Source organism: Acanthopagrus latus, chromosome 3 (assembly GCF_904848185.1).
Source record: "Acanthopagrus latus isolate v.2019 chromosome 3, fAcaLat1.1, whole genome shotgun sequence".
NCBI lineage: Eukaryota > Metazoa > Chordata > Actinopteri > Spariformes > Sparidae > Acanthopagrus > Acanthopagrus latus.
The window spans coordinates 5,263,563-5,287,613 of record NC_051041.1 but is presented as its reverse complement, the minus strand read 5'-3'; the positions used below and the strand labels follow the sequence as shown (position 1 = coordinate 5,287,613).

Genomic DNA, 24,051 nt, shown 5'->3' with positions numbered 1-24,051 from the left:
GCTGTTTCACTCTGGGCACCAAAGTTTCACTCCACCCAGCTCCAATTAAGGAGCACAAGGAGCTGTTTGATTCCCTTTATAAACCCAACATGACAAATAGCCGTATTGTATATTGTTTGATCCCCCCCCTCGGCTGCCATGACTGTGTGCAGCACACCACCGCCGCTGTGCGATTGACTGCTCTGTGTTATGTCTGCTCTGAGAAAGTAATGATTTGTATAGACCATCGCTAACGAAATGTGAATCGTGAGGCTTGCGCGGCTGGGACGCGGCCAAGGCGAGCGCAGCTTGGGCGTTGTGAGAGTTGGAGAGGGGTACTGGGTTTATATGGTCGGGGTGGTTTTAGGCTGAGTTGTTTAACTTAGATAATGTTGGATGATATCCAGCACAGTGGGCCAGGGAGTGAGGGACCATATTGTGCTCGTTGAGGAGAAGCGAGTGCTGCCGGAGTTTTTCACTGGATCGGTGCAGGCGTTGTGCAGATGTTGCCCTATAACTCTGGAACATTCTGCGGTTATCAATTACATTCTGTGGTTATCAATTACCCGTTACTCTCTCCTCTCAAACAAAGGCATCCCACGCATTTAGCTTTTCAAAGCTCGTACTTTTTGAGAAGTTTCCTGGCGAAAAAAGGTGGCCGGGCACAGAAAACTGAGTGCTAAATTAAATTTTTCTATCTCTGCGTTGATGTGAAAAATGATGTGAGCGTGAGTCAGAGGGAGAGAGAGAAAGAAAGCAGACGGAGAGACGTAGAGGGAGATCTGAAAAACATGTTTACCTCCTGTGGATCGACATCGGCTGCAAAGGCTTCCCTTCTGGAGGGGTTCCCAACGTGAAGAGAGGCAGCGAGAGCCAGAAGGAGGAGAGCGAGAGGGAGGGAAGAAAAGTCGGAGACAGGACTGGCAGATTGAAGTTTTAGTCAAACAAACAATTTTAAGAGGCAGATCTGCTTTCATGGAAGAAGGAATCCTCTCATTGGTCGAGCTGAAATCCAGTGGAAGTCAAAGTTTTCTAGCTAACGGACGAGTTGTTAAGTCAGAATAGAATCATGTGAATTGTCACAGCACAACTAAAATCTGCCTCTAACGACATGAAGCTAAAATATCCATCGTACACGGTGTGCCAGCCGAGATCCTGTACAACTTCCTGTACAACAGGCTGTTTTCCTTTTCATTTCTATTGTTTACACACAGGTTTCCTTGCAACGTGGTGCCTAAATGTTATATTTGGTTCATAGTCACACACACCGGTGTGTTTCCCTGCCAGCCAGATGTCCACACCTTGCTGTGCACCAGGCACATTTGTTGCCATGGTGCCCAGACAATGCAGTACCTTTGTTTTAAACAGAAAATGTCCACGTGTTTGCTATTTTTCTGGGGATTTTTCTAAGAGTTCAAAGCTGCACAATCTGTGTAAACCAAGATTACGTGTCTGTTTTAGAAAAGGGGAAAATGTTACCGAAAAGTTTGGCCGCTGGTGACAAGTAAATCAAAAAATGCAATAATTTCCAAACAAACTGACACAGCGTCCCGATTTTATTGTTATCAGGGTCAGAGAAGCTGTTTTTTGTTTCTCTTCGCTAACGTTTATTCGATGAAGATAAAACACCCACTAAGCGTAGTTTAGACAGACTGTTGTAAAGATGTTCCAGCAGTACTAATTGCTTTGTTTAGAGTGGAGTAGTGACATAAGGTTCCATTTTCAGCAGTGCTCCGTAAACCAAAACCAAAACCAGCTATCTGCAGTGTCGGATTGCAGCACAACTGCTTTTTACAACTTTGTGCAGCCGCTGCAGATCCTTCTGTTCTGCAGTAACTTGTACATTTCCACCAATAACTTGGGCACGAGGTTAACAAAGCTGGTTCAGGTATTTAAAGGGGCACAATGTTGCGTTGAAGAAGAGATTTAAACTCCTGTAAGGTCAGTTTGTTTATTCAGTTTAATTCTTTTATGAAAACAAAACGTTTGTGTATTTAGTTTCCCTAGGTATAAAAAGACATTCAATGAAGATCTTTCTCTTCCACCAAAACTACATAATGCACCTTTAATGATAACAACCTGTATATAGAACAATGTCAGCCTGAAGCCCAATGAAACGTATGAATAATATCTGGACTCTGAAGCCTCCGTCTCCAGGTGCTACTTGAAATACTCAGACACAGAGGTCTGCAGAAAATCTTGCCAAGCAATTATGATCCTAAAACCATAACCGTGTCCCAGTTCCACAAAGTAATAACCAGCAGGTGCTCTGGAAAAGTCACCAAATTATGTATATTCCAAAAAAAGATCTTTATGCATTTTGTAAACTGACTGTCAGCCCAGCCGAGTCCCTCAAATGTCCGTCGCCTTACTTGTGTTTGCTGGAGTCCTGACAGCTGCCTGTATCTCTGACCTTTTTGCACACAGATTTCAAGAGATGCTCTGATACTGTTTTTCCCTTCCACGTTCCCATTCTGATACTTATTTACTCACTGATGAACCGATACTGGGCAAACTGCAAAACACCCATTTTATCCCAACATGTCCTCATACCTCAGTGATTGCAATCAGTTGATTGTTCTCCCAAAACGACGTGACCGTCCAGCTACGCCGTGGATCGAACATTAAAATCTGGATATAGCTCGAGAAGCGCAGCGACCAACTTCCAGTTTAGCACCTGGCTAATTCGAATGAGGAGAAAATGATTTAATCGTGTGGCTCTTCTAGACTTTCCAAATTTGATTGGCATGAATTGGCTCAAATTATGATAGTGAATCAGTCCTTCTAAGTGCTGAATCGTCGGCAGCTGGACGTGTTTCAGTTTCTTGAAGACGTTTCACTTCTCATCCAAGAGGCTTCTTCAGTTCTAACTAACTGGAGGGGCGTTGCAGGCTTTATTCCCCTCCACTTAGAACTGAAGAAGTCTCTTGGATGAGAAGTGAAACGTCTTCAAGAAACTGAAGTCCAGTTGCCTATGATGGAGCACTTAGAGTAACTCCAACCTGGATGACTGACGACCTTCATTAAGAGTCAAACGAGTCATTCCCCCGGGGGTTTGTGAAGCACAGCTGCTTTATTCACAATGTAAGTTCATGGAAATAAATTATTATTTGGCCCCGAAATAACTTGGCGCTCCTCCGGTTGGGGGCGGTTTGAGCCAAGGTTTAGGAAAACATTGTGGTTTGGGTTCAAATCCCGGCGCTACTTCTGCCACGTATACTAAAAAACGTATACACTCTACATGCAAAACTTATGTGAGGTTACGCGCAGTACGTGATGTGACTTCATTGTGTTTAAAGAACTCACTGTTGACTTCTGGTCTCCGCCCCGTATACAGACTTTTCAGTCTTTACACTTCTTCTCCTCACTTCCTACTTTGCACCCGTAATAATTACTTCAGCCACCAGAGGTCACTGCCAAGCGGCAAACTTAAATATGGGTTTTGATAGGCTGCTTTTATTTTCTTCCTAAACGGGTGTTGTTGTGATGAGGACAGGCTTTGTTATCCAGCTGAAACTACGTAAGAGTTGTTTTTTGGCACTTTTGGTGCAGGATACAAATGTAAATTTGCTGATGTGGCCTTAAAAGTCAGGATACAGGCTAACTGTGCAGTAAAAGAGCTCATATTATTTAGGCTGGTATCATAATTGGAACAATATTATACTTAGAGTTCATTGTACATAGTTATTCTATCTTTAATGTCTACAGTGTCTACTTAGTTGAGTGTGAAACATCCCACGCCGAGATAATAAATGTTGAACACACTTCTTTCCAGCACCGAGGGTTTAACTTTCAGAGACCTGGCTATAAAACTTGCTTGTGTCTTATTTAGAAGTTTCCTCTGTGTGTCGAGCGGTCGCTCTCTGTTTGGTGACACACTTGATTCAACTTCCTCCTGAAGAAGCGGCTGAAACTCCCCGACAACAGGGAGAAAGGTAAAGAGATCAGAACGGAGGTGAACAGGTTTCCCGTGTCGTCTCCTCCTCAGACATGATAGAAGCTGTCAGTGCCAAGCTGCACCTCCTCCATCTCTGCCACCTCACATCTCCGACTGCTGCCCCGTCCGTCTGCACCATTCAAACGCTCCACTTATCAAACTGCAAGACTGCACATATCTCAGTCCAATTTCTTCTTCAAGAGAGAGAGAGATCAGCCACAGCTGACCTTTTTTTTTTTTTTTTCTTTCAAACTGCGCTTCAGTTCCCACGTTAAGTCATTTTCACAGTCATTAAATGTCTTTTTTAGGGCCTTGTTAATGAGTCAGGGGCCTGAAGAAACTGCGAATGTTTCCCTTCTGCGTGTAATAAATCGGTAAAAATATAGTTTTACCCGCACCTCATCGGGCAGCGTGACAAATCAAACGTACGCCTGCGTTTTCCTGACAGCTCGTATTTACTGGCTGATGGGAAGGCCTCTTTATTGTGGCGACTTTGAGGAGAGAAAAAAAAAAAAAAACATTACTGGAAAAAGAGAAAATACCAATAGCATTTAACAATCATTATATGGGGATAGCAGAAGGATTCCTGTGAGAACACGAGGAATAAGAAGTTGTCAGTTTCCAGTCGCTGTGTGTTAACGAGCCGACCAGCTGCTCGAGCATGTTGGGATTCCACGCAGAGATGAAGTCAAGGCTTCTCTCCTCCACCTCCGATGTCGCTCATCTCTTTGGTATGACTGGGGTTTTTTTTCAGGATTGCATCAGATTTCTCTCCGTCTGTGTGTCTCTTTCTGTCTGTTAGACTGGGGATATGAGCTCATGAGCGTCGGGTCAGACGGCATGACGTGTGTTTTATATATCACTGATGTAACAGATAATAATAACAACACTCGTTCCATTTCTTCATGTCTGCGGGGAGCCAAGTAGGTGGATTATTTTCTGATTTGTCTTTAAAAAGCCTCTTTTTTTTTTTCTCGCTTTCAGACGGCCACCACCTCTGGGAGACCGAGGCCAAGGTCGACCGAGACGCCTCAAAGTCTGTAAGTGATCCGTGTGACGCTGTTATCGTGACGAATCCGGTCTGATTTCAGGATTAAAGCGCTGAGGGCAGCTGGCCTCAATCATTTAACTAAGTGGCAAAGCATTTTCAATCAAAAAAAACAAAACAGATGTCTGAATCGGGCTGAGAGTGAACGGAGCTCATCTCAGCCTGCTGAACCACAAATGTAGACTAGACTGTGTTTACTTTAAAGGGTCAGTTCACCCAAAAATACACAAGGAACAGAAGAACATATTGCCCCGTTTATCTGGAATAGAAGCCAGACATGCAGTTTTGTTTTTATATAAACTGTTTTTGAGACATCCCCCAATGACTGTGTCATTATTTTATGTTGTGTACACCACACAAAAAAATTCAGCTGTATGTCAAAGTAGAGCTGAGCGATAAGTCCTTAATAGTAATATCACAATCTTTTGAGTCCATATCGCGATACACGATAGATATCTCGATATTTGGAAATCTCATCAAAAAAACATGACAATATTTTTGCATAATTAGTTCTACTGACTTTCTCAAAATATTAACACAATCATATTTCTTATAAATACTCATCAGTAATGAGGATGTAATGACTAAGTGCGTAAAGACAACTATTAGAACAAGAAGAACTGTCGTAACATATCATGATATAACCATATCCAGAATCTAAGGAGATGAAGAGTCTCATGTCATGATAAGGATTTATATCGTATCTCAAAGATGGATTCATTTTCAAACAACCTATACTTTTTGTTCTTGGTACTCTTTCATTCTTTATATCTTCCCTCCTGAAACTTTTTAAAATTCAAATAGAAAATACACATTTACGTTTGTCTTATTTCATCCAATCCCCGGTCCTTTAACACGGGGTCCTTTACAGATAAATGGGATATTTTACTTTTATTTGTTGTTTATTCTGTGACTTATCTGATGTTTTTTTGCATATCCATGCACATACATGTATGCACCTATATCCCAGTATCCCTGATAAGTAGTATAACATCAAAAGCAGTTTTTAAGATTTAAGAAAATAAATAATTCACGCAACACTACTGATGCCGTCATGTGAGTAAGCTAACGTCACCTGACAGTAAATCACCATGCAGCACCTGCAGCATCCATGACAGCAGATAATTGACCTGAAAACGACCTGCAGTCAGTCATACAGACATCACAGCAGCGTTTCACTACAGTTTTAATGTCCGTATCTGTAGAATATGTCACAGACATGAAGAGATTACACACAACAGGTGAAGAGTAGTTTTGTTCTGTTACTCCCTCTCCGTCTCTTTCCACATCACGCTTCTCGCTCCTTTAAAGGAAAATCAGGTCATTATATTTATTGATAATCATCAAAGGCCGCCACGCACTGAACAAGCATCCAGTGTGACCAGCCTGTAACATCAGCCAGGCTACAGCTGCTGCCCGACATGTTTACGCTCGACACTGCCGGCAGCCTCACATGTTATTGTAGCCGCACAACAGAATATTATACAATACATGTGGAGGGAGTCGCTGCTCCGTCTCTCTGACTCCAAACATGTCCTTGGCCCTGAAATCTAAAAGTTTGATTGATTGATTGAATACTAAATTGTTAACCAAATGTGTTGTGAAGCTACGGGTGACATCAGGGAGATTTCTCCATGTTTTGTACAGTCTGTGATACAAAACATGAGACACACACACACACACACACACACACACAAGAAGCACACAGACGTGGAATCCGACTGCAGATTTGGAGATTTGCTCACAGCAGAGCTGAACACTCGCGGGGGGGAAACAGCAGTGTTGTGTTAGAAGCGTGTGGAAAAGGTTTTCAAAAGTTCAACCTTGAACCTGTGGGAGTCTGAGCCTGGCGGTGTGTCCTGTCTTGGCCTGTGACAGAGAGAGAGAGACAAAGACACACAGGGAGAAAGAGAGAGAGAGGGAGAGAGGGATGTAGTGGTGGGAGTCTGGGAGATAGACGAGGGGATTAGAGAGTGTCTATACGTGAGGCGCTGCACCTGCTCCCTGCGTCGCCCTATTGCAAAACATACACACTTTCTCTCTCTATCTCACACACACACACACACACACAGTCACTTCTGGGACACATCTGTCTGCTTGAATAGACAAAGGGTCCCTCCCCTCCTCCTCCTCCTCTCCTCCTCCTCTCCTCCTCCTCTCCTCCTCCCCACTCAGCCCAGTCTGCTGGATTGGTCCCATTTCAAACACTGACGCTGCCTTGGCCAGGTTTAACCTCTGCTGCTCCACCACAAACTTCAGACTCAGAATACCTCACTGCCTCCGTCACCTGCACACACACACACACACACACACACGCTGACCTTCACCGAGAGGGAGATGATTTAGTTTTAATTATTTACAATTAGGTCCATCGGATTACTCATATAAACGGAGATAAATGGTCTTGAAGCGCTCACTGGAGGGGCCAAAAATGCTCCTTCACGCTCAATTTGTCCCGTTTTTTTTTCCCCCTCCTCCCTTCCGCATGAGAGAAATTAGTTTTGTCAGGTAAAAACATCTCGGCGCTTTTCAGGCAAACTGACGTCCGTTCAGTCCTCAAGTGGGTTGACACGATTTGCACATAAAACACTCAAAAGGAGCCGAATGATGTCACCGGTGCATGTTTTGGATTAAAAATTAAGCCTGTTTTTTCGTCTCAGAAAGTGTAAATTGACATGTTGGACGACCGGCGACACAAATGTTTCTCTTCAACCTGGACTCAATTACAGTTTTAACGCAGTGTAAGTTCTGAACCCCGTCCAGAGTTTTTATCAGCTAATTCTCCAGGACAGATGGATGACGGTGAATAAGAGCAGTCGAGACGCCTCATCTGGCTTCACTTGACTTTTACGACTGTAGTGATTTAACATAACGGGTGTCAGCTCTCACCTGAACACGTCGGGGCAGACGGCCTCCGAAGCTCAGCCCTGTAGACGGACGACTTCCTCCCTGGCTACCGAGCAGCACCTCAGACATGTATATTCACACATACTGTTTGGGGGCTGATACGGCCACAGGCTGAACTCGTGAACCCGGACGCTCCTGGCCTTCGCCGCTTCTCCTCAGGAGGCATTTCAGAGGAAATAAAATATCTGGACGAGCCCGAGTTCAGCTTTATTCACATCAGCTGAGTTATTCGCTGTGCAAACAACCTTCATGGTCGCTTTGAGGCTCCCTCGTTTGGGATTACTACCAGATTTTCAGATTTTTATCCACCGCACAGAAAAGACAACACACGTCCTCGGGCTGAAGAGACGAAGGGAAGAAGTGAAGAAACAAACAGCAAAGACAGAAAACGTTTAAATGCTTAATTTTTCTCCATCTGAGACAACAAAAATCAATAATTAACGTTCATATCTGGCAAGTATGTGCCAAGGAATGAATTTTCCACTCACGTTGTGTCGTAATGCCTGAAACTGGCTTTTAAACAACCAAAAATCACCCTGTATCTCACCCTTTTTTGTTAATTCACATTAGCAACCAGCCTATTTAATATTTAAGATGAGATAAATAACACTGCATTGATCTCTAAGGGGCAAATTAAGACAAGAGACACTAGAGACGACACAGATAAAGACGTGGACAGGCTTAAAAAAAAAAAAACAGCAAAACAAATAAGAAAACTTTTTTACAATCCAAGACAGAAACCTGACCATGATCTCTGGACTTCTCTTCCTTACAGAACTCCCTCCTCGTCGAGATCCCTCCCTACCGGAACCAAAGACTCTCCACTCCGGTCCACGTCAACTTCTACGTCTGCAACGGCAAGAGGAAAAGAAGCCAGTACCAGCGCTTCACCTACGTCCCCGCCGGCGGTAAAGCTCTCCTCCTCAGATACATTCATGTGCAGGGCTGTTGTGATCTGACCAGCCGCTCGCTTAAAGTTGGAGGCTGTGAGGAGAAAGATAATTAATTTTAGTGATTCTGATTGATCAAGTGTTAAAATGACACCAGGCTGTCTGGACACATCGAGACTTTCACCTCACCATGATGTTCAATAATCAGCATTTTACTGATTCAGCATCTGGATCAGATTAGCAGAGTTTGGCTGACAGCAGAGTTATTATAGTTTCATGCGTTTGAATTTGTTTTTATTTTCTTATTTTGTTTGAAATATGTATTTTTAGTCAACATTTTTTCAGATTAGTTTCCAGTTAAATGTGTTACATGTGTTAATTCTGCATTAAAAAAAAGTCTAAAAACGACGAGACCTTTGTTAAATATTTTGTTGAGTTGTTTACTCGTATTATCCCGAATGTTTCTGTCAAATTTCAAACCAGAGAAACTTTATAAGTTTGCTCGAGGCAACGATGCGTTTCATTAGATCACTGTTGCTACTTCCGGGGTGGGGAAGTCAGCAAACGAGACTTTAAACTATCATCTTTTCTTACATTCATGTCCGAGTCACATCAGATTTTTTTTTAACCGCGTGTTCACCACCAGTGAAGCGAGTTTGAGCGCAGGATCGTTTGTGTTCGTTCGTGTTTCTCTTCTTTATTCGCCCCAAACAGCTGGAATCCTTCACTGCACGTTAGCTGTCATGGTTTGAGTTTTTGTTTTTGTTATTTACTGTTTTATTTTGAAGTTATATCAAGTCCCACTTTTCCACTTCCTGCTTTTGTCCATTTCTTCGCCCTTTGTCGCTCCTCACCTGTGGCCTATCGGTCGATCACACCTTGTGTACGTAGGTGTTGGTCCTCTCCTCTGTCTTTGTCTGTCCGTCTGCTCAGTTTCACTGAGTCTCTCTTTCTCTTGTGTTTTGCCTCGTGTTTGTGTTTCTCCCCGTCACATCTTCCTGCGGTTTGTTCCTGGCTTTTGATTCCTGGTTTGTTTCTTTGCCTTTTGGTTTTTACTTTGTTCTTTGCTTTTGTGTCTTGGATTTCTCTGGTTTTGGTTATCTGCCCTTTGCCTGCGTTGTGTTGTTGCTTACTTCAATTTTTTGGGAGGGGGATTTTGACTTTCATAGACTTTGGCTCTCAGCTTTATTTCATACCTGCCTGCGTGTGTGTCTTTGCGTTTGAGTCTCCTTTCTCTTGTCTAAACGCAGCAATATCATGAAACGCGCTTTTACCTTCAGTAAAACTTGTGTTTCTCTGGGTTTGAATGTTGTCGGAAACATTTGCGAGACGTACGTCAGAGCGCAACTCAACAAAATGTATAACAAACGTCTCGCCAACAAAGTCTCAACATCTTATAATAGATGTTATAAGATGCCATAATATAGTTTCACACCTGTTCTTAGTTTTAAGTTTAGTTTTGGTCACCTTCAACATTTCATGAAACACGTGTCACCAAACTTGGAAAATGCCTCCTGGTTAGCTCGGAGCTGTCAGCACATCCTCGTTGCTTATTCTGCCTTTCCTCTCCTCTCCTGTCATCACCGCAGCACTCCACCACTCTCTCCCGTCTGCTCTCTGCCTTTCATATCCAGACTAATTAGAAACATTTTGCCAGCATCTCACATCTGAGGACGAGAACAAACAGTTTGTTTTCCCTCTTGTCTGGTGGTTTTCAAGGGAGGAACAAAGCAACCTTATTATTCCTCCATTGTAAAAAGAAAAAAAAAAAAAGAAAAAAAAAACACAAAAATCTATAAAATCTGTTCTTTTCCATACCTGTGTAGCTACATGACTGGATGCGAGGGGCGGGGGAGGGGCATGGGAAAAGCATGTTATTTGAATCGAGAACCTGTTGCCAAGCTAAATATAAACACTGACCCACCAACTGAAAAGTAAAAAAAAACCGCTGCTAATTGCGCTCCGGGCTCGCGGAGTGAAAATCCAGTGGGTGGTTCAAAGCTGCCATTCAAGTGAAAGCGGCCCTGCCCTGAACGTGGGCGACGGAGTGCCCCGCTGTCAAAGTGGACCATTGTCCTCCAGACCCAGAGAGGGTGAGGGAGGGGAGGGACCGGGGGACAGTCAGTCTGGACAGCGTCTCCAGAAGGGTGAGAGAGTCTGGGACGAGCCGGAGGAAGTACTCAGATCTGATACGTTTAAAAGAAACAGTGATCAATACTCAATACAGGACAGAAATGCTATATAATAACTGTTTAATTCATTATCAATAGCAGACAGTCGTTCCATATGATTTTAAAAGTAACTAAGTGGATTACATGGTGTCATGTATTCAGTCATTTGAGTCGATGTAAGTAGTTACAAGTGCATGCATTTAAACCTTCACTTGTTCAAAAGTACTGGACCATCAAAATATATTCAAACCACAAATAACTTCAAGATCCTTTTGGTTCAGTTTTCTGTTTCATGTTGTGACAGCGCTGTTCCTATGCTCCGGTTTGCTTCAGCCACAAAAAAAAAAAGAAAAAAAGAAAAAAATATGTAATTCTGACCTTAATACAAGCACCATCCAAATTATATTGAAGCTGTTATTTAAATGTTAACAAGTCGCATTGTTCTGATTTAAAAACAACCAGTTTTGTCCCGAGGTCTCGTTAAAAACATCCTGCAGTTTCACACGTACAAATGTTGAAACTCAGTCCTGAGCAGTGGTCTGTTGCTTGTCAGCCTCCTCACCTGTAAATCCAACACACCTTCCACCTCTGGATATGGAAGTCACATCATAAACATGTGACGTTGATGTGAGATGAAGAGCTTCTAAGACGTACCGATGTGAACATATCAGTGGTGTGCAAGAAAGTCAACCGTCAGTATTTTATCCGGACTGACTCAACTGCAAAATGATCTGAATCCAGCTTCTTAAATTCAAATACTTTCTGGTTTCTTTTCCCTTCTGTGACTGTGAACTGATTATCTTTGGGTTCTTGGACATCATCTTGAGCTTCGGGGAAACACTGGTTGACATTTTTCGCCAATATTAAACGTTATTTAGAGCAGACAAGCGGCAGACTTTGATTATAATTTGATTTATTTAACTAAATCTGCAAAGCAACAAGTAACTGAAGTTGTCAACTAACTGCAGCAGAGCAGCAAAGCACAACATTTGCCTCTGAATTTTTTAGTGAAGCAGAAGTGAAGTTAAAGTGCCTCGAAATTGAATTTACTCTCCACCACAAGTGAACAATATAATCTGTACCAAAAAAAAAACAAAAGAAGGAGAAAGTCAAGAGAAGTTTGTGGGTGGAAAAAAAAAAAAAAAAAAAAAAGGTAAAAGATACAAAACTCAACTTTGCGGTGAGCTGCAGGTGTTCCCTCAGCTCGCACAGAAAACAGCAGATTTATTCTGGGACGTGCAGCGGACTGGGTGTCACACTCCGGAAACAAAGGGGTGCACTCTCTGTCTCTTTGGTGGCGACACAAACACTTCTTCTGCTGCTTCTCTCTGTGCATCTGCCCTATCCTTCACACACACACTTCCTCCTGACGGGCCCAGAATAGGGGCACATGTGCTATTTCAGTGCTGCGGTCGGTGTAACCATCTCATCGCAGTTCCTCTTTTACAGTTGTTGACAGTGGGAGGCTTCAGCAAGGCGTGACGCGTCCCAGTTTCTCTCTTTTGAGCTCTTTACTTAGCCTGGTACACCCTCAAAGATTTTTATTCAAGAGGTTTCCCTGAGCAAAAGAAAAAAAAAACAACTAAAAACTAAATTAACTAAAGTGAGGAAGACAGAATAGAACCAGAAGTAGGAGCGATTTCGGGCTCACACTTCATATCGTAATCTGAAACAGCTTCGGCACAAAGCGCAGCAGGATCCGATCCAGTTCGGTGACGCAGTGATGAAGCTCGGGGTCACAGCCGTGCTGTCGTTCACTTGTAACTGGACTGAAACGCTTGTTATATAAGATTGATGTCGTGTCAGGAGCCGCAGCAGATTGACGGCCCACATTTTGAAAACTCCAACATGTTTTGCGCCGGAGTCTGGACGGGTGGCCGGCGACTGAGAACAAGCCTCATTTGAACTCCTCTCCACGATAACCACAATCCTCAAACATCCCAAAAAAAAGCCTCCATTTTGTCTTTCTCAGCCTTCACGTCCAGTTAAAGTCTTTGTCTCAATGAGCGAGCAGTAATTTATTTTAAATTGCTGAACCCTGCTGAGCACGGAGCTGCTGTTACAGCAACATATTTCATATCGCACATTTAGTGGATATTAGCACCGGCGCAGCGTCCAAAGAAAACAGACGTTTTATTATAGAAGCAGCTGGATGTTTCTCGTGTTGATGACTCATCCCTTTTTTTTTTTTTCCTGCTTTTTTGTGAATATTTGCGTCGGGGTGGGAGAGCTGGGGCCCAGACACAGAGCCTCATTGATGAGAGTGTTTGTTTGGCGGCGGGTTTCCTAGCCACAAACCCACTCACTCACTCACTCACTCACACTTGCAGGAGGAAGGTTGAATATGTGTTTACTCATTTTCTTCATCTTGTTCTTTCAGTTCCGACAATAAAGACGGAGCCTCATGACGACTACGACGCCCCTCTGGTGTGCAGCCAGCGCGGTCCCAGCCTGTCTTTGCACCCAAAGCCATACTTCCCCCCTCAGGTCATGACCCCGATGCTGACCTCTGACCTCAGGTCGTGTGTGGCGGGCGGGGCTTACTCTGTCGGCCAGCAAAGATTGGCAACCAAGCCGTCCCCGTCGTCTCCGAGCACCAGCCCCAAACTACACGAGCTGTCGCCGCCGCCTTTCTCCAAGTGCCTCCCTGCCGGCCCGGCGGTCCAACAGCCGTCCATCCCGCACGTCTCCATCATCCAGGAGACGCCCGGCCGCTACCAGCCGCCCATCCTCTACCCGCCCAGCAGCGCCTCCTCCTCCCCGACCTCGCAGCCCTCCACCCCGACCGACGCCCCCTTCTCTCCGACCCACTGCATGACTCCAGCGCCGCCGGTCAGCGGCAGCCCCAGCCCAGGAGCTCAGCAGCACCCCAAGGGGCCAGAGAGGGGCGACGGCAGCCCACCGACGCTCGCCGTCAGCATCAAGCAAGAACCACAGGAGCTGGACCAGATGTACCTCGATGATGGTGAGTGAGAAGCTTTTTCATTATTATTCAAAGTTATGCTCTGCTTTCTAATCCAGTGCATGGAAAAAATTAGGAAGCCAACAGCCTTTCCAACCCCCTGATTAACTAAACAAAGGGGTTTTTATTGCCCTCCAACACATAATGAGCGTAATATATCCGCAGGTGCTGATGGGATATCTGATCAATATCATGTGAGTCACCGATCGCATCGCCAGAAGCTGAAAGTTTTTGGCCTCTGGAGTCAGTTAGGAGCTTTTGTTTTGGAGCAGATCTCCTTACCCAAAGTCATTTCAAGGAAAAGTTGAATATTTCTGAAAAAAAAAAAAAACAACTTTCAATGCTTCATGTCAAAAGTTACAGAGAAGTTTGATAATTCTGACATAACTTTAAGAAATCTCTTTGTAGGATGGTGAAGGAATGATCCGCCCTGCTCTATTAAATAACAACAGAGTCAAAATATTGAATTTCCTATTGAATCCCTTCTTCTTCTTCTTCTTCTTCTTCTTCTTCTTCTTCTTCTTCTTCTTCTTCCACACTGCTATTACATAATGACAGTAATGACAACAGTTTGAGAATGTTTTGCATCATCAGGTCAAAGCAGCCGCTTCAACCACAGTCAACAACAGCAGGTAGATGAAGAGGGAGGGGAATTCCCCAGACTCCCTTTAAGAATTGCTTAATTTTGGGAGTTTTTTTGTGTTAGAAACTTTCTAAACTTGTGAAACACTGTCAATTAAAAAATTCTTGTGTGGTTGGGCCTTCTTGTTAATTCGGCTTACGTTATACATTTTTTTTTTATTTTTAGGGGTTTTTTTTGTGTATGAAACATCAAGTTTATTGAGAGCTGATCACCAAAAACACATGTTAATACCAGAGATAAACAGCCTCAGAGTAGAAAATGGACAACAGAACAAAACACCCACCCCCTGACCTTTGACCCTCCCATGTGGTATTGTGTTACATGGTATTGCAGGTACTGTAAGTCATATAAAGGACTTGATTTAGTTTAACTTGTCAGAAGGGAGATTAACGAGTGCCAGCTCTTTGCACAGTGTACATGAACACATCTGATTCTCTGTAAATGCAGCTCAGCTCGCCAGTTAGAGGTTTACACAAGGCATTTCCTCCTTCGTCCAAAGCAGAAGAATGAGTTTCTCAGCGGTGAGAAGCCCATAAGATAAAAGTCTCCTGAGCCCGTCCGACTGGATCAGATTGAATCTAAACCCCAAGTTTCTTTCTGCGAATTGAGACGTAGGGCTCAACTGTGTGATCAGCTTGTTTCAGTTGAGTCACATTTATTAAAGAATAGTGAGACTTTGGGGAGTACTCTGTGTAATTGTGTCTTCAGTACAGAGATATTTAACCTCTTCACTGGGTGTTTCTGCATGCAGACTTGTCCATATTGTGAAACTGCGATGTTTGTGTCAGTTGCAGGCCACTGTAGGAGGAGTGGGAGCGATGACTGTGTAGAAAGGTCTTACTCGAACAGAGGCTGATAAAGAAAAATTTAAAAAATGCATTTCTTTAAAATCTCTGTACAAATTCTTTCACTTTGGCGCTGCTTCTTTCCGTCTCTGTCCGAGAAACCCGGTGGTCTACCGTTTGATATACACGGCTGTAAACCCTGAACGGGACTGATGTAATGAATACAGTTTTTGTGACCCACTTTATTTATCTGAGAGAGAGAGAGAGCAGGGTTTTAGGAGCACAAACTTTATGATCTCACTGCTCAGGCCCTCTGCGCTCACCACTGAGGTTCAGGGCCGCGCGCTCTGAGCTTTGCGGTGATTTGAAATAAATTGGATAAATGATCTTCCTCGAGGCGAAAAGAAACAGTCCTGCGCTCGATGAAGAAACGCTAACCAGCAGCTATCAGTGGACGGAGCAGCGGGCTTTGATCCGTCACCAGAGCCCCCGCTGGATCGTCTGGCCGAGCTTCCTGAGACGCTGTTGTTGCGCCGCAGACTGCAGGACTCAGACTGTTCCCATGCCACTTCCTCTCAACAGTCTGGGTAAATACATTAACACTTGTTAACCCTGTCTGCGGGGAGATTTGGCCGGCCGCAGCTAAAGATTTGATTTGTAATTACGCTCTGAGTGGTGCCACCGCTGCTCGTGTCTCTCGAGGATTTTTTTCAGTTTCAAACCAGGTGTAGTTAAAAGTACGCCACCGTAACCATAATGGATATTTCTGAGGAGCTGGGCCTCCAATTACACTTGTTTTCACTGGCAGATTGGAGGAGATTTTTTTTTCGAAGCATTCCAAACTAAATGTGGCTTCTCACTTCATTAAAACCGCTGGCAGAGTTTGATGGGACTTTTCTTCTTTACTACCTCGCTCAGGTGTGGTGTTACTGTAATTTCACGTCGGCCGAGCTCGTTAAAACTCAAACGGCGACATCTGAGACTTGGAGGGAGCTGAGACACCGACTGTCATTACAGGCAGTGATGGAATGTAACTAAGTTCATTAATTTAGTTTGAGGTGCTTTTGATTATCTGCTGCTTTTATTGATTGGTTGGTTGGTTGATTGGTTGGTTGGTTGGTTGGTTGGTTGGTTGGTTGGTACTTAATTCAGTGATTTTGGTGAAGCTGTAACAGAAACACGTCACTGGAGCACAGTGCGCTCCTAAATGAAGCGACAGTCAGGTGTTTTTCATCTCCCAGCTGAACTTTGTTGTTGCTCTTTCATCTGTAATCAGGGCTGATATCTGTTCCCTGTTTGTTCAGCCCTCTCGTATTCATCAGGATCGCCCGCTCTGTTACACATTTTTTCACACCGTCCCCCGAGAGGTCACAAACATGTCTCCTCATGGAAAGTCTGAATCGTGCCGTCTGGCCCCGAGCCGGAGCTCGAGGCTGCAGGGTGCACAGTTTGAACTCCACCGCTGCCGAGGCTGAGGGAGATGGAGGCCGGCCACGCTGCCATAAAACTTGCTGACTGGAGAGGTTTGCATGCTTCCCTTTGGCTCCAGTAGAGTCTGGAAGAGGTGGCCAAAGCCATACGTTATACTGCACAGTAGTGTGCCGAAGACTTTTGTCAGCGGTGAGGTAACATGAGCAAAACATGTGCATTTTGAAGTCAGATCAGAGCCAAATAGCATTACGAAATACTTTTTTATGGCGTGTTGTGGCCTTGTTAGATGTCAGAGCAGCACAATTGACGACCAGAGACTTCAGACGATCATAGGAAAAGAATTTGAGAGTGAACTCGACTCCGTCTGATTCTAACAGTAAATCCACGTTCTGCTTCAAACAGTTGAAGAAAGAAGCAAAACGTATCCGTCGTTTCATAAAGAATTTCCACCTGACTTTACACATGTGTCACGTTTATGGTTCCTATGAATTATCAGCTATTCATTTCATGAATTTATGTTTGGCACCGGAGGAATATATCTGAGGTTTATCACATATTCATCAATATCCACATGTGCTTTGTAGTATTTGTTGCCAGTTACAGTTATCGGTGCATTTATGAAGACAATGAGTGGCCAGAAAAGAAAAGAACAACAGTATGATGTAATGAAATCTAACAGCCCTGCAATTAAAAATGACCTTGAGTTCAGTGTTTGTTGAAACCGCTTTCCTTTTTTTACTCTCCTGCTTGAGGCATCGGTGTGTTTTTTGTGGCGGAGTCGTAGTGGAGTCATCAAAAAATGCTCCTAAGATTTTGATTTGACGGCGCCGAAATATTAGAATACAATCCAGTACAATAAAAACACAGTCTGATCAATGACTGGAGAGTTTATTTTACTGAGACAATAAAGATAATAGTGCATCTATGGTAGCCAAAACTAATGTGCTGCTTAAAAAGTTAACATTTATTACCACTAGATATCAAACTAGAGCACCAGCTGCCAGACAAATTTGTGCATATTTGACACACTGAAGTTGAAAAACATAAAAGCAGCGTCTGAACAAATTCTGCTCATAAAACTGTAACAACAATGCTCTTTTTTATTAGATATGAATCATAATTATTTTGCTTTTATTTTGCTATAATCTGAGAACGTTTCTTACCAGTCTGCCATTTTCAAAATGGAGGCCAGAGAGTGATTCACATCAAACCATGGGATTTGGGAACCAAGGATGCTGAGCCCTGCATCACCCCCTAAAACATATGCCGAATTTACAAGAAGGGCCACATAATCAAGAATTTGTCTGAAGCGACACTTCATAAAGTTTATAACGTCGCTCCTAACTCAACAACTCACAAAATTAAACGTTTTTATAAGGGGGTCTGGTGAGTTTCTCTCCCTCTTCATCTCCTTGCTGTTGTTGACTGTGGTTGATGTGGCTGTTTAATAATATCTAATATATCGATGTTCGAGTTTGCCATCAGCTGTAAAAAAAAACTGCAAAAAACATTCCCAGTTTGCTGTAAATGCTCGTAGCGATCAGATACGTGTTATCCTGGACATTCAAATGAATGTCAAAACACTTGAATGTCACGCACCATTTACTATGACATCATTATATAGACTGACCCCTCATTACCTCCAGCTGAGAACAACTTTCTGCATCACTGCGTCAAACCCCCAGGAAGACTGCCAGGTAGTGGTCAAACCATGTAATTAAAATGCCATATGACGCACTGTGGCCCACTGTTTTTTGTTTTTTTTGTTTTTTTTTATTCCCAGGAACATATATTGTGAAAGAAGCAGCTAAAATGATGAATGACTAATTTCACCATCCGAACTTGAGCCATTCAGTGTGAAAAAATTGGGAAAGTGTAGAGGAGCCGCTCAATAAGTAAGCCGAGGCTGAACCAGAACTAAGGTGGTTCTAGGCAGAAGTCCACAATGTGAACGGGGCTCCGGCTCTGAAGCTACGTCCAGATTTTCCCGTACACCAACATGCAGATGTGGTCGGCCCGACTACTAAAAGACTGGGCCATTATTTCATTAAGATCCATTATCGTAACTTAACGAAAATCATTGACAAAAAAATGCAACACCCTTTCTTGTAATGTTTAATAAAGTCCCGTTCTCTGGATCCTCACCAAAAGTTAATGAGGTCTGTTCTGGCCCGAGACTCATCCACCATCCACCATTTTGCATAATCCTGCTGACAAACCGACATGTACACAGTACTTTTCTGTGTGTATCTTTATCGGTCATGACTGTGCGCGAATACAGTTTGTCTTTGTAATAGACGGAATAGAAAATCGATTGTTTTACTTTCCATTTTCCTCCTTGCTCGCTGTAGAAAAGAACACTGTGGTGATTTTTTTTTTTTTTTGCTGACGTCTTCTCTCATTTTCTATTATTCTATTTTCCTCCAGCCTACAAAAAGCTCTATTATCCAGACATTTTCTCTTTGAATAATACCTGGGTTAAGAGAGAAATTGGCAGAATCTGCGGTGAACTACAGACCCGCGCTGAGGGACTGACTTGCAGTAACCCAGTAGGAGCCTCATTGTGTGGGCCAAGAACATCTCGTGGCTTGTGGCCTGGACTTGACGTGGCAGTAAACGGTGGAGGAGGGGGGTGTCATTGTCTGAGCTCCGGTCCCTCGGCTGATTTATTCCCGGCGTTCGGAGGGATTGTCGAAAATCTCGCCGGCCGATCGTGTTATTACAGGCCGGATAGTGTTGACGCGTCTCAGCCCTTAATGAGGCGAACAGGGCTGTCCTGCTAATTGTTTGGGAGTTCCTCGTCTGTTGGGGGTTTCCTGGTCGGAGAGCCGGGCTGTATCAGTCTGCTCCAGCTGCTGTGGACCTCCACGGGACAGGAAACCAGTTCCTGGATTACATCATATCAAACCGCACCTTCCCTGCTGCTGAATAACCCAAGTTAACTCAATAACACTGCAGTGCAATGAGGTCAATTAGAGATGTCTGTGGGCTTTATATAGATAGAGTACACTGTTATATAGTTGAGCACAAATAATGTTTTTTCATTCAGTTTTCATTGATTTATAAGTGAATTCTAGACCTTGGAACAAGCAGCTGAAGTCCATGTAGTGGCTGTTCTGGAGCTTTCAGTCATATCACATGATCTTCCTCAGCAGATGGAGTTTTTTTGGGGTTTTTTTCCCAGTTTTTCATGAAATATCAAAATTCAGTTTTTCTGAGCACTTTAAGGGCTTTTTGTCCTCGGAAGCAGCAGGTAGAGAAACAGTTTCACCCATAAGGTCCATTGAGTGGCTGTTCCTGAGCTTTCGTTCATATCAGTAATGAACTTTGAACCTCAATTTGGATCAGTAGGCTTATTACGGCCACTGTAGGTTACATGAAAATAATAATGATAATGTAGCTGGGGGAAAGGGGTAATATATTGCAAGAAATTACTATAAAACGTTCGCAGATTAAAGTGTTGCATTCCATTGTGTGAAAAACTTGATTATTCACTGAGATTATGAGGTTATAAATTAAAAAAAAAAAAAACCTCACTCTTAACTTTAAACACACAAATTTATGAGGGAAAAAAAAACTTAGAAAAAGTAAAAGCAGTGTGGCTTCCTTCCCCGAAATTTACAATAATCAACCTCAGACATTTTTAGATAATAGCCACAAATTTATGATAACAGTTTAATCTACAGTTCCCTTACAACCAGGCAAACTCCATCTACTGATGAAGACCATGTGACATGATGGAAACCACAAGAACTAAATGGACCTGGTGGTGTATTTATTATTGTATCAATCGCACATTTCATAAACTTGTGGCCCTACAGTGATGAATATCTCGTCTTTCAAGATCATGTAAAAAAAAGAGAGATATTTGTTATTTTAATTGAACTTTATTTACTTTTTTTCTGAATGACAAACAGAAAACCCAGAGTTTGTGATCCGGCTCTCAGTGTTGGCTGTCTGAAGCGTCTCTACCGCTCAGATTGACGTGGCCGGAGAACACGCGACACAGATGTCACGCTGGTGCTGGGCCTATTTTTAGGACTTTGTTGTAAACACACTTAGTGATCAATAGATTGACTTTCTTTTTCAATTAGACCCTCCGCATCAAATGTGACGGCACTGCGAAAAGTGGGCCATGGCAACCGCCACATCAACAGTAAACGCTGTGGCCCTCAGCGGGGCGAAAGATAAAGTTTAACTGCCCGGCCTTCGCGTGTTTTATAACATAATAAACTACTGAATTCTGTCTTTATACGCTTTTATTATTTGGTCTAAGCTATTCCACCACATGTGGCGCACGGTGATGCGCAAGGAAAAAATATCTGAACGCCGTAACTCATCCGTGATTTTGAGAGTTACCGGGCAGGTGATGACATGATGTGGAGGTCTGACAAGGTCTTCATGTCCTAAAGTTACAGCAGGCGTCCAGAGGAGTCGGTGTAATAACTTCCTCCTGAGGCCTGAACTCAAAGATTATATCCTTCCACCTCCAGATGTTGAGAAGGTCAAAGCCAGATCAAATAGAGGAGAGGAGGTCGGTCAGTTCAGCCTGGGCCGGGGAGAGCACACATGGAGACTGTCGGAGGGTGGAGATGAGGTCGGAGTGTTTATTTCTCCTGGTTCAAGTATGTCTTTTGGTAATATTCTCACATTCACATGGTTGCACAACATCTTGCTCGCTGTACGCAGAGAAAAGTAGGCCGGTGTAATCTGACTGTTACCGTTCACAGAGATTCTTATCCCGACGAAGTCTGTGGAGGTTTATTTCAATCAGAGTCCGGCCTCATTCATGGAGCAGATTCCTCTCGTCTGCACTCCAGATGAATACTGAACAGGTGATTCAGCCGCAGCAGCTGAAGTCAAGGTCAGAACCAGCGTCATGTTTTAGCCCATTAGCTGTAAAACACAACATAAATAGTACGTTTTTTAGGTTTAATTTTTCTAACATTCAAGCATATCTCTCCTGGTAAAGATCGTGCCTCGTGCAGGTGACTGAGGTTGAAGTTCAGGGTTCAAATCCATCCTGGAGCTTCTGCTGCAGGAAGTAAAATTTAGCCGTCATAAAAACTTTAAATTTGAACCACGGGATGTTCTTTAGATTTAGTCTGTAGGTGTCTAAAATAACACTGTATAAACTTTAATGTGGACACTTGTAAGGATGTCACTTGGACATATAAAAAAAAAACTTTAACTTCATCGCTCTCAGAGATGTTTTTGCTCCGTGGGTTTTGTTGATATCTCCCTCTGCACAGGGTGTTTTATTTTGAAAACTGAAGGGATGCTCTTCGCCGCTACTGTGTCTGACTTCCTGCCTGGCTTGATTTGCTCTATGAAGCTTGATGAAGCTTCTCTTCTCCTTTGACAAACATGGACTTGAGGGTGTATTGACAAAGCAGAGGGAACTATTAGCGTTGCCTAGAACGGCCGCGATGAGCTCTGGATCGCAGGATCGCGATGCAGATGTGCCCGATGAAAATCTGGTTACTCCATTCTGCCGCCACAAACACAGCTGGGAATTGTCATAGCGATTTGTTTCACCGTTACAAATGTTGGAACGCTGTCTTGAACAAGGGTCTTTCCTTTAAAGGATCCAGTGGTTTTTGTGCTTACAAATTCCAAAATGCCATCTGGCAGCCATGTCGCCTGAATATCAGGGGCCTCAGAGCTGATGACATCCTCTGGGTCATTCGGTCAGACGTTACAAAGCTTCGTCCGGGATAGCTCGAGGCATCATACAGCTGTTTTCTCAAGCTGAGCAGTCGAGTAAGCTGACCTTAACAAAAAAAATTGACGGAGTGTCCCTTTAAGCATAAAACTTGAACGCAGCTGATGAGTTTATCCTTTTTTGGCCATCTGCTGCAACAAGCCGAAATGATTTAGATCCCCCAGAATATAAATGTCTCCGCTGTCTTGACAAGCATCTCCCGCGCTGCCAAGACGCATCGCTGTGAATCATCTCACCCTGTCCTCATGGTCACATAATAGCTTCAATGTGTCCGTGTGTTTCTGTGACACGCTCATGTGAGATCTGCCGTTGTGTAGCTATCAAACCTCCCTCTGGAGATCTTCTTGTTCCTTTTATTAACGGCAGTCAATCAGCGAGCCAAACGCGCTCCCCTCACGTCTAGACGAGTAACGCTCTCTGTAATCGTAAACAGATCCAGTCAGGATTTAGGTCACTTGCTGTCGAGTTCCTCCCCAGTCGTCTCTCTGCCACTTGAAGGTGATTATGACGTGATTATGTTTTTTTGTTTTCTTTCACCATGGCAGCGTCCCGCACACTCCTGCACGTACACCCCACGCGTGCACGTCATCTCCTCCGTGACAGGAAGTGAGCGGTACTGCTGGTAGGAAGCGAGTGTGCCACTGCTGGGGAGGAAAAGGCCGCCCCACACTGCCTCTGATGAAAATAAACGATTAGACAAACAAAACAAAAAAAAAGTCATTCCATTGTGTGGAGGGGAATCTCAGGTTTCCAGCCTCGATTTTTCCAGCGTCCAGTCAGTCAAAGGGAATTCCTCCTTCGGTCCCGCTGGCTGTGTTTCTCTGGGGCTGGATCCAGGGGTGTTCCCCTTCCCCTCGAACATTTCTCATCCCAGTGAGAGCTGAGAGAGAGGGGCCTGATCCTGAACCTCCTGGAGGCTGATTTAAGAAGTGAGAAGCTGATTAAATGAGCCCGCAGATAAGAGCCGTAAAAGCTGATGAAAAATGAAGCGCCTCGATCCCCCTCGCTGAGTTCAGAAAATGACAAATCGTCCTTTTCTCTGCTATCACGACTCCGATACCTCCATATTTTCAGTTTTAGCTTTACTCAGTCTGCTGTGTTGTTCTTGGATCCCCCCCCCCTCCACTTCCCCCCGTCAGCCAGAGAACACAGCTGATAAAAACAGATAAACAAGCGCACCTGGATCCTTCAGAGGCAGCAGGTTGCATCATCTCTCCTGATAAAGAAAAAGGAGGTCTGGGGATCTCAGATATAGTGATTCTATTAGGTCGACTCAGAGGAAATCACAGAGAGCTCGGAGGATTGTACTCACGGGGGACGAACGCAGCACAAGAAAGCTGCAGGATACATATTTTTAATTTAAGAATAGAAATGAAGCTAAAGGTGTCACTGACAGCTCTGCAGTTTCCTCTTCCTTTTTTACTAATTTTAGTCCACTCTCACTTTCATCAGCAGCTATTTTCACCCCCCAAAAAAAATTCCCTGATAAACCACAAAGACACTGTTAACAACCAGCCAGCGAGTGGACGCAGTGGAGCGTCTGGCGACTGGAGGGCCAGATGTTTCCCTCAGA

At 43.7% G+C, this 24,051-nt stretch overlaps 1 protein-coding gene across 3 annotated transcripts in view; it reads left to right on the top strand.

The window, feature by feature from the left end:
• nfatc1 (nuclear factor of activated T cells 1) overlaps positions 1-24,051 on the top strand; it is a 48,490-nt gene that overhangs the window by 21,523 nt on the left and 2,916 nt on the right. For 2 of the 3 annotated variants that reach the window (XM_037094032.1, XM_037094034.1), the window contains 5 exons: positions 4,901-4,956; positions 8,647-8,779; positions 13,313-13,897; positions 21,247-21,378; positions 21,484-21,617. In XM_037094032.1, the coding sequence (XP_036949927.1) occupies positions 4,901-4,956; positions 8,647-8,779; positions 13,313-13,897; positions 21,247-21,378; positions 21,484-21,584 (1,007 nt within the window). In that variant the 3' untranslated portion in view covers positions 21,585-21,617. The remainder of the gene's footprint in view (positions 1-4,900; positions 4,957-8,646; positions 8,780-13,312; positions 13,898-21,246; positions 21,379-21,483; positions 21,618-24,051) is intronic. The other variant, XM_037094033.1, reaches the window with a different exon arrangement.